General features: G+C 36.6%; 2 protein-coding genes across 2 annotated transcripts in view; both read right to left on the bottom strand.

Moving 5' to 3' along the window:
• The window catches only part of MSH4 (mutS homolog 4), a 34012-nt gene extending 32936 nt beyond the window's left edge, over window positions 1-1076 (bottom strand). Inside the window, exon 1 of the mRNA XM_009320674.1 lies at window positions 1061-1076. Coding sequence (XP_009318949.1) covers window positions 1061-1076 — 16 coding nt within the window. The remainder of the gene's footprint in view (window positions 1-1060) is intronic.
• A 1482-nt stretch (window positions 1077-2558) lies between these two features.
• Window positions 2559-15412, bottom strand: part of RABGGTB (Rab geranylgeranyltransferase, beta subunit) — a 15172-nt gene continuing 2318 nt past the window's right edge. Inside the window, exons 3-10 of the mRNA XM_009320673.1 lie at window positions 14980-15087; window positions 13678-13875; window positions 11244-11349; window positions 9701-9753; window positions 9471-9581; window positions 7350-7475; window positions 6399-6548; window positions 2559-3556 (exon numbers count right to left, since the gene is read on the bottom strand). Of these exons, the coding sequence (XP_009318948.1) occupies window positions 3416-3556; window positions 6399-6548; window positions 7350-7475; window positions 9471-9581; window positions 9701-9753; window positions 11244-11349; window positions 13678-13875; window positions 14980-15087 (993 nt within the window). The 3' untranslated portion in view covers window positions 2559-3415. The remainder of the gene's footprint in view (window positions 3557-6398; window positions 6549-7349; window positions 7476-9470; window positions 9582-9700; window positions 9754-11243; window positions 11350-13677; window positions 13876-14979; window positions 15088-15412) is intronic.

The raw sequence follows: 15412 nt of genomic DNA, 5'->3' as shown, positions 1-15412 counted from the left end.
CTCCCGCCCCGTGCCGAGACGGCGGCAGAGGGCCGCATCTCCACCCCTCCCACCCCGTGCCGAGATGGGGTTCTGTCGGTCAAGGAAAAAAATAATGGTAAAGCTGCAGCTACGCGTACGGCTATGAATGATGCAATAGTAAATACAGTTGCTGGGCACGCAACAAGTTTCATTATAAATATGCAGTTACAGACAATAAAATGGTGACGCAGGAACGCAAAGAAATGGTCTGCTATGCTCTTTAAAACAGGAGTAAAGCACTTAAACATAATTTGTTCCACATCCGTTCTTCAACATTCAGAGACGCTTTTAGCAGGAGCTTCACAGATGTTTTCCCCCTGCTCCAGAGTTTGGATACCAAAAGATCCCAATAAAAACCATAAAGCTTGTTTACATCTAGAATTGTCTTAATGTGCTTCTATGCACATTTTAGAACACTGTAACACTGCTTTGTATATTAGCATGTAATATACCCCACTAAAACTGTTTCAATTAACATTTTGACTAGTCAACACTTTGGAACTTAATACATCTGCATTAAAAAACCCTCCAACCTGAAGCCAGCCTTTACTAGGCCACAACTCTTTGTGGACAGTTGTACTTTGATGGCTATTCAGCTTCGCAATAGAAATTCTATCAGTTGCAGCTCCTCAGCTGACATCTGAAAGGCATCGCCCCCAGCCTCCTAGTTCAGAACAGGCATGTGGTCTCTCAGCACTGAGCATCATCACTCAGGCAGCTTTAAAAATTCGAGTATCAGAGTTCAGTTTCACTGCAGAGCAGAGGATGGAAGACAGCAGGTGCCAATTCCAGTTACCGCCACTGTCCTGAATTTCAAGTCCTACCTTGAACTTTCCATATGCATTCAGACTCCTGAAGCTGGTGTTAGACCTTCTCCTCTTCTCTGACAGAAATCCAAGTGTATGGCAAGAGAAGCAGAAACAAAAGGAATGTCCATCTTCCACCTTCCTTTATGGCCACAAATCATAAGGTTGAATTTGCCCTCACCAAGCCGTCTCAACAAAACTGAAAGGAAGCATTTTTGGAATAAAGCACATACCTCTGGACTTGACCATGTTCTTAGAAGGTAATAGAATGGCTGTTGATTCCTCCCCCTCCCCCCAATTTTCTTTTAATATACAAATCTACAGACACACAATTCTGTGTACCTGAATTATTCATTATTCTTTCACAAATTCTCATACAGCATCTTGCCAAATTTATTGCTGGGAATGTGAGCTACACTACAGTACTTAAGATCAAGTACTAAGATAATGTCAGGATCTTTCCATATAAAGATTTCCATGGGGAAAAAAAGTTATCAAAGTACAAATCTCTGAAAGCCTTTAATAAAGGACCTATAACTGAAGACTGAGAACAGTAGATTAATTACTGCAAAGTTTCTAACTACATAAGCTCAGAAAAAAACATTATCAGTACTATTAACAAAATAGAGGTAGATGGTAACAATGTATTCTGCACCAAAATGAGATAAGTCTTGACATAGACACACTGTGCAACTGATTTTTTTCACAGTACATTTAACAGAAAATGTGATTTTGTCTGCATAAGAAAAATTGTGATGACTTTCTACAAATACAGTATTTTAAAAAACTGATGTAAAGAATGGAAGAATATTCTTAAGAAGTTTTTAATTTGTGCACATACTCCTTTTTTAACCTAGAATCTTACAAGATCTTTACAAATCACAGCAGACTTCGGAAATAAAGTTGACCAGACCTTCTTCAGAGAAAAACTCCAATAATATTAATATGGTTTCAACCTAGAGTGAAATGTTCTCCACTGTCATGCAGTACCACCCACATACTAATTCCCAGGGTGTCTCAGTCTACACTAGACCAGAAATTCTGAAGAGGATTCTATTTTGTCTACACAACATGGAAAAAATGACAGTTTCCTATGTACTGAACAGTGTTTCCTTAGATGAAAAGAAGTGGCACTTGCAAAGATAACCTGGAATGAGAAAAATTTAACAGAAAATTTTAAAATAAACTTTACAGTTAGATAAAACCTGATCAGTGCTCTCATTCCCTTGCACTCAACACAAAGCCTACTGTAACTTTTTTCCAAACCTTGAAAAATAAATTAATTCCAGGCTTTGACCAAAGAATTCATCAGGCAACTGGACAGCTAAAAAGAATAGGGTTTTTACCCTACTTTTTTTTTTATCTGAAAGCCTGTAGAGAAGGCTTAAAAAATTCATTAGGAATATTTGAGCATTCAAATACACATTCTCTCTTTGAAATTCTCTACAAGTAAAGGTCTACCAAAAAGTTACTTTGTCCAGTTCTATCTTACTCTCTACTAACACGAATAGGCTGGATAAAACTAACCAGCTGGCTTTTAAAACTGTGTTTGAAACAATTTTAGACCTTCCTTAAGCATAAGTACAGAGATTATCAAAGACTTCCTCCCCTTCATGGTTACCTTTTACTGTATATTTCAACTGGAATATGATTCAGTCTCAGCCAGGGTATGTGGAATGTAAATTAAGAGGCAATTTTAAGGTTTCTGTGAAGACAAAGACGGCTTCATCCTTCAGAGAACAAGTGTTTTCCACAGCTAGTTTTATTCTCAATTACACCATAATCAAGTGTTGGCAATTATTGTCTTAAAAGCTATGAAAGGAGGATTTCAACCCAGCAACAAATTTAGGATCAACTCTGTATTCAGTCACAAGTCACTGTCCTATAGAGACCTTCTCTAGAGCGCTTAACGTTAGCAAGTTTCACTATACATACTCAAGGTATGCTCTATTTCAAATATCAGCGAAATTTTGTCTAAGGGACTCAAAAATAAATGAAGACATTTATATACTTAATGGAACCATAATTTTTGTTTTCACTGGTATCAATTACTATCAGAAGAAAAAACTTGTTTCGCAGTATATAAAAGTGATGGCAAACATGAACAGGAAGAATTAAATACACAAATGTGTCGCATTAAGTGCATGGCTTAAGTAGGATTTTGTTTGTTGGGGTTTTTTTTTCATATTCTTTTAAAGTGCTTTGTGTGATCCATCATCAGAACATGCTTGTGTAAGACAAATGCTAGCATGGTTGATATCACAGGAATACAGAAATTAAGGATTCACACTATTGCTTTGACTTGAATATCCAAAAAAAAAAGCAAAGGTCCATATTATTTAGATACAGATTAGAAATGTTTCTCCATCTCTTATATACAACCAAAGAACACGTTTCACTCAGATGATTAGAACCAGCCTGTTCTGATACAGTTTACAAAGTGACAAAGCCCACAGTAAAGCTACTGCTTTACTTTCATAATGTAAACACATCTCAAAGAAGAATATGCTAACAGTTTCAGAGATGAGATGACTTAAACCAGTAAAACCAAAGCAACTGGGCATATCAACCTTTTGTCTCTACGAGGCTTAGCTCACAAGCTCAGGCTGTACATTTATTCTTCGAAGGACATCTTCTGGCATACAAAAGACAGGATTGACGGCCTTAATTTGTTCTTCTCCTAATAAAGATAGTCCAGCAATTCCAAATAAGGTGTGAAATGGATCCACCTGGGAGAAGAAAGAAAGTTTGTGTCCATTTCTAGAAGTCAATCAGCTTTTCATTTGTATGGAATGAAGCTTTTGTTTGCTAGCAAGAGAACTGCAAATCTCCATGGCTGGAGAAGACAATGCAACTGAACAAACTTTCATTTGTGCTAATGTGTTGACAGGCAAGACAACTTCCACAGCATGCATTTACAGTACTATGATTTACTCAGAGACGTTTGTCGATTGTCTGCTGCTAAGAAGATTTTCAACTCTGAATCTGGAAGGAAGCACTCACGTGTCACCATTAGCACGCAATGTCATGGGGTAGCAGAAGCAAAGATTAAAAAAAAAAAACCTTAAAAGTAAATTTGATCATCTACAAGTACCACTTCCATAATTTCCCCATTTGCTCTTCAGCAACATTATAATGCTCTTTAATGGTCTCTGAATATAAGCTGTGCTGTAAAATCTTGAGAGGGGAGCAGCAACCTACTGTGCTAGAAAACTAAAAGGAAAAAATTCAAGGAAGAAAAAACCCAGAAGAGACAGGAGCAGTTATTTGATATCCAAATATTCCTTCACTGTATGAGCCTTGCCTAAAAGCATGTATCACCACATTAACTGCAACAGACTATAAATTCTCATAACCTAAGCATCCTGTCAGTGGAGTTAATCAGCCGTTCTACAAAATCCTATCCAAAAGTACCTGTGCTGTCTGGTGCAGCGTACATCCTGTTTGCATTAGTGGAACTTCTGACTTTATCGCAAAGGTTCTATACTGCAGTAAACTAAGCTGAATTACCATGTTATAGCCATATACAGGATCTCCAACCATTGATCACAGCCTAGAAGGTTCAAAATACACTCGCATAGCAAGTCTTGCTCCTCAGTGGTTCAGCAACCACATTACAGGTGTGGACAAAGCTCACACATATGTTTACTTGCTCCTTCCCAGAATGAGTATGTGGCCATTAGAGGAGGGGTAAAATAAATAAGTACATAGCAAAATAATAATAATAAACAGTACACTTTAGGAATGGCAAGACAGAATTTCCTTGTACAGATCGACAGGCCCAGAAGGGGAGACTGTCCCCAATGGGAAATGTGCAAATGAAGTTACAGATTCAACCTCTTGATGAACAGTATGTGTGTTCAGAGAAACCCAGATTCCTAGAAGATGTATCTACTGCTATGTTGTCTGCTCCTTTCTGCAATTTTCTTTAAAGCAAATAAAAAAAGGAAAAACCTGTTGAACTACAACTAAGAGCTAATTAGCATAGCTACTAAGTTAAGTTATCGAGAACTAGCTGCTTGGAACTTAAAAAAAAAAACCAGACAGAGCTGTCTTACTGTCAAGTGGTTCAAAACCTGAAACACAATCACAATGTCAAATCAAATGACTAGAACCTAGAACTAATTAAAAAAAAAACCTGAAGAACCCCAAAAAACCCAACCCCCCCAAACAATCCCCCCCCCCAAATCACACACACCGCAAAACAAACAAACAAACCCAAACCAACAAACAAAAAAACACAAAAAAACCCCAACCAAAAAACAACAGGGCCTGTTAGCAATGAGTTTCTGCAGGAACAAAGCAAAAACCTGTAGGCATCAACATTTCTATGGCAGTGCCCACTTCAATAATGGATGACAGGTAAAAATAATATGAAATGACCGCTAACAATATGCAAAAACTCTCCCACAGGTGCCTGCATTAGATATAGAGGAAAGGCTCTGCAAAGCTGCTCTTCCAGCAAGACAGAAATAGCTCAAGTTTAATCTCAAAGCCAGAAAAGCATTAAGACTTTTAAGTGTTAGGCTTTTCTTGGAGAATTCTGAAAAGGGAAAAAGTCTTTCCATGAGCTCCTTAGAAATACAAAAACCTTCCTATTTTAAGAACACCAAAACGCTTTCCAAATGACAGACCAGAGTAAAGAGATTTCTCCCCCTCCCCCAAGTGGGAATAATGTATCAGCTTGCAAAGAAATAGAAAGCTACTTCAGTTTTTAATGCATTTGTGGAGAAAGGAGAAGACGTGGTCAGCTGCAATAAAAACAGCTAAGACTTCCCCCTGACCGCTGACAAATAAGCGGTCAAGTGTTCTATAGGAATTGCACTGAGGTCTCATAATACTTATTTTATCTGTCCAGCACCCTTGAAAGACACAAACTTTATTTGCCATTGTACCTGGACAATCTCAATTATTTCTGCTTGAAACCAGAGAGCACACCAGCTAAACCATAACTGCTCTCTCAACCAAGCAGAAAATCCATACCACCAGCCTCTTCAATGTTATCACAGAAGCTTCTTCCTCCCTCATCTAGACAAATGCCAGTGAGAGGATTTATTCAGTGGCTGGGCTGGCACAGAACAAAAGTTAGCATATAAGGATTCTTAATAAAAACTTATGACTCATTTAGATCAGACAAAACCACCAAGACAGTTGAAGACTACCTAACCTGCGCAGGACTATAGCTTGCATATCATTTTACGAAACAAAACAAACCCCCAAAAAACCCACATCCCAAAAAACCCACCACCAAACACAGTATTTTTACAGAGATCTTCCAAGTGGTCTCGTGAGAAATTATTTGTGTGGTATGTGTTATGGGAACGAAACCAGAATTTGTAAGGAATGGCAACTGACTTCAGTAGGGGATACTACAGTGCAAGTGCAATATAAAATATGTGCAAGTAAGCCTTCGAAAGCAACTCTGCCCTATTCTTTCCTTCAAAGTAAACTGCAGGCTCTGCAAAACGCTTACACCTGGATCACGAGTTGAGTTACACTCAAACGAGAAAACTTACTTTTTCAGTTGAAATTTTCAGTTAAGTGTATTTTATTTAGTAAAGGATTATTTACCATATCTCCTGGTCTGTCAGCAAATCCTCCAGTCTCCTCATCCTGGCAAGCCAAAATAAAGCAGCGCAGTTTCTCTCTGTCAATCCAGTGTAACCTACCGATCATCTTCAAAGATGCTAGCACCCACCATGAGTAACATACATCAGGTAACTGACAAGCAGAGAAGCACATTAGAATTTGATTTTGTTTTAAACATGACGTTGCAAATTTTATTGGTGATTGTGCAAATTACTAGGTGTGCTGTCATAATACTGTTGCAGAGAAACAACACTTAAAGAGTTTCTTTGGGGTAAAAGAGAAGAAAGTTCCTGGATGCAGTCTCTTTTCAGAGGACTTCCCTTTTTCAGGAAGGGAAAGTTTCTTTTTCAAACCTCTTCCCTTCTTCAAGAAACAAAACCACAAGAATGTGATTTTGAAACAACCTTCACCTTCTATAGGAGAGGCTAAAAAAACATAGCGCCTTTTTCAGGAGTAAGTACGAAGAACTTATCAACTAGTTTCATTTTTTAGAAAAAAAATATCTGTTGGTTGATTATCTATTTGCCAGTGGAGATTATTCTAGGTTACACAATTTCCTAGTGTGATGTGGAACACTATTACACCCAGGATTTACATCCAGTAAAACACTAATTTTTGTACAAATCCTACAGAAAAGATCAATCTCGACGTCCGAAAATATTCAAGCCCTGATTTAACAGGATACTGGTTCAAGTGGTCAGCAAGACATACTGCAGTATTTGTACCTTCCTAAACTGAGGACTCAAACTAAGCATAGCTAAGGACTGCATGACAAGTGTTAGCGACAAAATGAAGCATCAAACTGAAGGCCTGACTTCTTTGAAAAGTTTACTAAATATTTCATAGAACTCATGACATTTTCCAGAAGTACTTCACCTTTAGAAAAAATAATCTCTATTGAGGTTTGAACAAACAAAAGAAGCCACCTAATACCTTCTCTGGTCGTCCATTGAGACCTCCAGAAGGTAACTGACGTTCACAAAGCCACCAACCCAGCAAGTCAACATTTATTTGATGCAACTGGTCTGTTATAGCCAGAAATCCTGTGCAACAATAGATCTAAAATTACAGACATAAATTTTGTGTGTATTTAAAAACTAAGTATAGTTTAGCAGACTAAATGCAGGAAGATCTCAAAGCAGGAATACAACAGTCATGCAAACACAATACAAAATAAGCACACATTTCCACTTTTAATTTCAATTGAGTTTTACCTTTCCATTAGAAAAGTATGTTATCGTTACAGTTGCTTTTGTATAAAAGTACCAGTTACACAGTGTAATTATAGAACAGGAAGATTTTACTAATGTAAGACACTAATGCAAGGTCTGGAAAAAGATCCTAGAAGATCAGGCAGAGCCATACAGTTTTATTTTAAAAACAGACTCTCAAGCCAGACTACTCAAACTGTCTGCAGGCTGGATATGGCCTTCATGAAAATTTTGCATCCAGCCTATGGTTTGTTCCTGTATGTGCCTCTTACCCTAAGGCTTGTGGAAAGCAAACTAAAGACCAGATGAATTCTCCAGCAGAAACAGGTTAGCCCTGATCATTTAACTATCCTGGCAATCCCACATACACCTAGTCATGTCAGGCTTACTTTCAATGTGCCATGTAATATATGTGCATTGATTAATCCCTGTTTATTTTTTCCTGGGAAATAACATTTACAGTGCAACAGCATACTCCAGTCACATTTCATGCAGTCACCAAGAAAGTAGCCAAGCACAAACTGCAAGAAACCACAGTATCAACTGAAGCCTGCTCATAATTGCCTTTTCCTAATAAAACACACCCCCAAAAAGACAACAAAAAACCCAACAAAAGCACACATCAACAGGGATGTGCCTATCCAAGGCACAAAGTAAATGCGATATTCCCAGAAAACGTTTGAACTACTGTGCAGGTGAAGGAGTTGCCCTTAACAGCATTTTAAGGAGTATGTGAATATGCACAACACATCTAATCCTCCCAGGAAATGCCAGCTGCAGGGTGGGGTGGGTTCAGCTACTTAATCTGACTTCCTTGAACACTAGAACAGGGTCCAGCCATTTAGACCATATGGGCAATGCTACTGTAGATAAAACTCGTAAGATAAGGTACATGTCCCAGGTTTAATTTTTTTTTTCCTGATTTAAAAAAAGAAGGGGGGGAGGGAGAAAAAACCCAGCACTTTTTATCAACAAAATACCTCTAGTATTTTGATGTGCTGAGGTGAATCCTGGCTATGGCATTGCTCACCATAATTATGCAAAATAAAAAGGTGATTGCAACAGCATTAAAATATTTTATTAAAAGCTGATTTCTATTAATAAATTCAGGTTAAGTGCAATAATACCTTCCATTAAAAAAATAAAAATAGGAAAGATAGTTTTTATGTAAATTTTCTGCTGGAAGAAGTCATTGAGATTCTCTTCCTTGAGGGATCCCTTAATTTGTTCCAATTATATTACTGCATTCGCTTCTCAACTAGATTTTACTGAGCATTTTTCACTAGGAAAACACTCTTTAGTGCCTACAACAAAACATTATCAATGTTCCCATGCCCGAGTTAGGCATCTCATCTTAAAACTGACTTTCCTCAAAAAATTAAGCAAGCCTCCCCTTGAGAAGTTTCACGTCTCCTTTTTATTTGCGTTCATCAGCTGATAAATATCAAACATATTATACAATTGACCTCTATGTTTCATTATGATTTGTGGCAGACACAGTGATAGATCTTGTCTGATGTCTCCATTAATACCCATTTCAAATTCTCTAAAAATCCTCATGCTAACTATTCCGACATCACTATGTGAAGACTGAAATACAGTCCTAAAAGTTGTTCCCTTATGATCTTTTTTTTTGGCCTAGATTATAACCTCCAGAGTCTCATCTTCTCAGATTTATCTACCTATTTGTTCATTTCTTTTAACTAAGGTACTAGAATCAGGCATTTGGGAAACAAGAAAGGTACATCAATTGACATCACCGATAGATGTCGTAAAAAAACCCTTTATAGACAGTATGTGACACTTGCTAATTTAAAACATTTCCATATAAAGAAAAACTCACCTGTCCTGCATGTGATTCGGAACCTGGTCTACAACCAAATCCTCCATCAAAGTTCATACAGGACAAAACGAATTCTACTGCTTTCCCCACATCAATAGCATCCAGCTTTCCCTGCAAGTCAGAAAAGCAACTAATGCACTTTATATTCTACCAAGCTCCTTAACTACAGAAACTTCAGCAGTACCACAGAGAAGATTCTGTACTTGTGCAAGTAATGATTTAGGACTTACCAGAAGCGCAAGAGTTGCTGCAGCACAGAAGGAGAACCTTGTGTCTATTTCTCCTAGAATGTGGGGGGTAGGGAAGGAAATAAGAGTATTTTTATTAACAACAACAAAAATACATTTAAACCACCACTGAAAATATGGAACAAAATGTTAAAATACTAGGTTTTACACTGAACAACAAAAATCAGTCAAAATCTGCCCCTGAACTGTTTCCTTTTCCAGCCCATGGATTACTTCCTCAGTAAATTAGAAAGCGTACATTACAACTCAAGTGATCTGTATGTTTACTGCACATAAAAATGAACAACTCATTTTGAACTGGTGTATAGTCAGATATATATCCAAATCAATACAACTAGTGGTAATTTATAAATAACTATATAATTTTACAGAATATCTGTAGTGGTCTACTAGATAATTGAAGAGCAGTGGACTCAAAAATACTCAGACACAAGTCTTGATCTGCCTTAAATCCAGGCAGAAGTAGAAGGCATTTTTGTTTTTAGAGGAAGACTGATGAAAGTTGCAAGTTTTCTTTTGCATAATTATACCTGGAAGCTAAACCAAAACGCTACACTTATAGCAGAATGATTGCTCAGCAAGTCCATACCAATACAACTCTCCTAGCACAAACTCTGAGCAATTAATACTTGAAGTCAAAATTTAAAATTGAACCCAGCCACAAACATTCATTTTTTTGGTCAAACTGATGCAAGTTTTCTTCTTAAGAAATCCACAAGCTGAAGCATATAAAACAAACACATGCTGTTCTGTCCTGTATCAGGTATCACACTCCTTCAGTTGCGCTGTAACTGCCTTTCAGAAATAACATAAATCCATTGTGCATTCAGTACGTTGTTTCAATACTTTTAACAAAAAGGATGCAACAAACTATGAACCATTTTAACACATAGCATAACAGCTACCTTTACAGTAGCATACATATACTGCCATGATCTTGATTGCTGAATTTTACCAGAACAACAACGTGAGTGATACACAATAGATTTTATTAAAATTTAAGCATTCCAGGGGGAAAAGCATTTTTAGAGTGACTAAATATTTATGCTACAGCTTAAAAATACCATCTTTGTTCATAAAGAATTTATGTGCAGAAACAAAATCAGTATTAACAGAAGTTCATGACTACAAAACCAGTTTTTCTCATTCTCATATAGTGAAAGATCCTTTCACAGCCGAAATGGATAAGGATTGTAACTGACTGCCATTAAATAGCAAGCATATACTATTCCATAAGGAATGTCTTACCTAGTATATCAAAGTACTGTCAAGTTACAAATACCCAAAGGTTTTATTCTTTAAGAGCTGGACAATTTATTTTTAATAAAAGAATAGAACAGAAGTTTAGAATATTTATGAAAGGAATGAAACAAAAATCTGTCTTCACAAAACTTCCTTTTTCATAACTCAGAAAATAAAAGTGTTGACACGCAATACATAAGAAAAAACACCATCCAAGGAAACTTAAGTTCACAGACTTACATATGTCAACCTAGTCACTAAATTTTAAAGATCTAAAAATTACCCCATTTGTCTCCAGCAAATGATCCGTCTTCTTTTTGCAAGTTCTGTATATATTCAACAATTTTATTTACATCAACAACATGGAGACTATCATATAAGATAAGAATCTGGGGGGGAAAAAAAAAAAGACGACACAGTAACAATCAAAGACAGGCAAAAATTTTTGAACACTATTTGGTAAGGTTTATTAAAATAAAATTTCACTCACTGCAGTTCATCTATCTCTGTCTAAAAACTTCAAGAAATTCTCAAATGAAAATATAGGTAATTCCAGCTCTGCTTTCAAAAGCATAATCAGGTTTATTTGTTAGCATTATGTAGAACAGAGATTTGATTATGGTTGATTTTGTAATGGGATAATGACATCCTAGACTTACAAATTTGTAGTTTGTGCACTGCTGCTACTTGGATATGTGCAAATGTAAGTTAAGCAGCTAGTTACTAATACCACTCACAGTCCAAGCCTGTCAGCAATGCTTAGTTTCGAATTGTAAGATTTTTATTTACATTCCATTTTTAAATATGAGAAGAACCAAATTGCAATAATTTAAAAAAAGTATGAACAATATGATTAGACACAAACTGTCCAGACAATATATTCTGGAAGAAAAATAAAGGTCATAGTAGGGAATACAAAGTTTTCTGAGCTAGCACTGATTTGAACTGTTGTAAACCCATACAACACAATGTCATGTGAAAACAATACTGTTTCTGAGCCCCAGCTGGCTTCGTGTTTTTACTCATAACTTGCATAATCTGTAAAGAGAGTAATTAAGAATTTATTATAAATAGCATAATAGAAAGAACAGTTGAAACTACGCATTATTATAGTGCCAATACCGAAAAATACCAACAACTATGACTTTGAACACCTAGAGTTGGCTGGAATCTTTCAACTGTTAGATAAAATTTAAGTCTTACGGAAATGCAAAAAAGAATTTATAACTCCAACAGAAAATATATAATCATAGCATGCTCCTTAAAAAGCAAATCTGAACACATTACTATTCATTGTTATCAAAGGAAGATGTGATATGACCCTTTAAACATTCCGAATATGTAGATAGGACTAAACGGTGTTTGTTCACTAAGAACATGCATGCTCATTAAGACATCCTGGTTAAGTTTACCCAAAAAATTTTACATCAGCACTTTCTAATACCTTTCAACTTCGCAAATCTAGAGCTGCATTCAAGTAACATGAAAATATCTCCTGGTAACATCAAGTATTTATTTAAGAGCTAACATCCCTAATACGTAACAGTAAACAACCTCAAATTGTACCCCCTTCTCCTTATACTGGGTTTGAATTTGTGAAACGAGTTTGATTGGGCAGTTTGGAAAAGCTCAAACGTCACAGCCTAAAGAAACTTAAGTTTTCTGGTTCTTAGAGTACTCAGAGTAATTCTAGAGCTAAAGTGGTGATAAATATCAACTTTAGAGCAGATGCCACATGCCAACACTGATCACTGACCCAAGAAAACAGCATTCTTCTGTCCTACCTAAGGGTTTCAAATCCAACACCCTAAATCCAACACCCTTCCTTCCTAAAACAGGACGCTATCTTATTTATTTGTAACACCTTTTGAGTATTTCTTCCATAAGATTGGACTAGAAATACATTATGCAAGCAATAGTTCAGAAGCATTTGAGCCTTTTTGGTAATTTTTTTTTTCCCCACGACCGTTTGCGTGAGAAGGAGAACAAAACAAAACCAAAAAAGGATACAAGAGACAGTGAAAAATTATAATGGAAATAGTTATGGTGAAAAAATAAGATTGAGAATTACTTTTTCCTCAGGGGAAGAATACACACCAAATAAATAAATGCCCAACAGACTGGTATCATTTTTAAATTATACACAAAAAAGCAGATTTGAGGAACACAACAAGAACTGGCTACCACAATGTTTCTTTCGTACAGTACTAAAGTGTAAACACGCTACACATAATTATACATGCTACATAAATATAGTTCATATAAATAAGTATTTATTAATGTGTTATAATATATAACAATCATACTATATAGTAATATGTACATTAAAAAATAAAATCAAAAACTTTACTCTTATTCTGGTCATACGTATCTTTTATCTCAATGTATACTAAGAAGAATTTATAAAATCCAAAATTATCTACAAAAAACTCCAGTAAAAACTGTAGCTAAGAAGTATTTCAAAACAACTGTTACAAAATTTATCAAGAATGCAGTCACTATTAAATAATCATTGAAAGCACATTCCCAAATCTGACAATTTTTTAGGAAATGATACAGCTAAATCCTAAAGTTTTGTCCATTAGGCATTTTTTTTTTAATAAGGTACTGAAATAGTTTTTGCCATCAGCATCCAACAGTATCTGGTTTGTAAATCTGCAATCAACCAAATCATTAACCACAAATGTTTTTTTCTAAAATTACCCCGTTACATTTACCTGGACAGCACTGAGGGTATACAGAAGATGAGGATCATGACCTATGCTGGCACTTATTCCACCGCATTCATGTTGACACGATTTGATGAATGCCAGAATTTCTTCTTTGTTCATTCGGTGCAGCTGCCCCATGAGATCCATTGCTGTCAGCCCCCAGTAAACGCCACTCATCCTCAAATACTCCGACATACAGTATTCCTAAATAGTGCATTATTTTAGTTCTTAATCAGATAAGCACATCATCAATACAGAGCAATGAAAATACATTCGTTAACATTTACAGTTTGTAATATGTCAACCATCTTCCATCCTATTAACAACTTACTATGTATCAGCCACTCACAAACACTCTGTACATCATGCATGTGTGTATATTACACACGCGTACATACTGGCACATGCATATATCTACATATACTAGATATATATGTAGATCCCTTCCTCCCCCGTATTTTCTAGTTCAGAAGTATCAAGCTCAACATCAAATTAAACACATACAAGTAGTTAGGCACCAGTTCACTTCAGATCATCAGTTATTATCCTGGCATCCAAACTACGACTCAAATTACCACCCCAACTAGTCTCAAAAATAACAAGTCTAACGTTTAATGAAACTTACTTCTAAGTGCCAAAACTGCCACAATCTAAAGCTGCACTAGGAAGCACAATCTCATATTGAATTCTCTTACACTGATTACATCACCTACACTACCCATTATTTTCTACATGCAGTACTTTTTAAGCACAAGAACAACAATCATAAGCAATAGTGCTCAGAGTTCTTTTGCGGGCAGTAAAGATAACTGCAACTTTTCTTCAGACATAAGCAGTTATTGACATTTCACCTGCTGGAACTGGAATCCTATCGTTGTGGGCTACATCTGATAACCTACAACCACAAAACCGATGCTAGCTGAAGTGTTTATCAAAGCTAGTAAGCACGAAGCAGTGCTGTGGTGAGATTCAGTCTGTTGTCCCATCAAAAGAGCAACGCGTAAACGCAGCTACGCTCCTTGTGCATTCCAGTGGATGACGAAGCAACAAGTAGTTCATCTCCCAGGTCTCAGAGTAATTCTAGAGCTAAACTGAGAATCTTCAAATTTATACTCAGGTAATACATGCCAAAACTCATCACAGACCTAGGGAAATTAACAAAGACATCTTTCTTTTATACTTTAGATTGCAGGGCAAGAAACAATTAGCTTGTGAGCATGCATCTAACCCTTAACTCTGGGCAAGTAAACAAGAGTTATTATTACTGTTAATAAAACCACAGCTGTACTGAAACAAACTGGTACCTACGTAATCATCTTTCTTTGTTCCATACGAAGCGATATAGTCTGCATGTTTCTCTGAAAGTAATGTGCTTGGGGCATCGGGTTTTATTGTAACATCCTTTTGCGGTGTCCCCTGTAAAAAGTACCAACAAAACGTCAGTTGTATTGTCATTTCAAGAGGTTTTAGTACTTAGGTACAATTTATTCAACACTAGTAGCAGTAGCTGATTGCCTGGAAACAGACATATCTCTGTCTATTTTGAACACGGGGCAGACTTCGTATCTCACATCGCCACTTTTCAGCCTGGCTAAACGCTTCCCAGGGAAAAGCTGCGAACACAATCTTTCAATAAAGCTGAGAAAAATCACCAATTCCCCAGAAACTAACTGGAAAACCGGAAGCAGGAGCCCTTCACCGCGCGGGCAGAGGACGCCGCGCCCCTCGCAGCAAAGGCCCC

The sequence above is a fragment of the Pygoscelis adeliae genome, unplaced genomic scaffold (genome assembly GCF_000699105.1).
Source record: "Pygoscelis adeliae isolate BGI_AS28 unplaced genomic scaffold, ASM69910v1 Scaffold402, whole genome shotgun sequence".
NCBI lineage: Eukaryota > Metazoa > Chordata > Aves > Sphenisciformes > Spheniscidae > Pygoscelis > Pygoscelis adeliae.
Note: the sequence above shows the minus strand (reverse complement) of the source record. Positions and strands in the feature narration are given on the sequence as shown.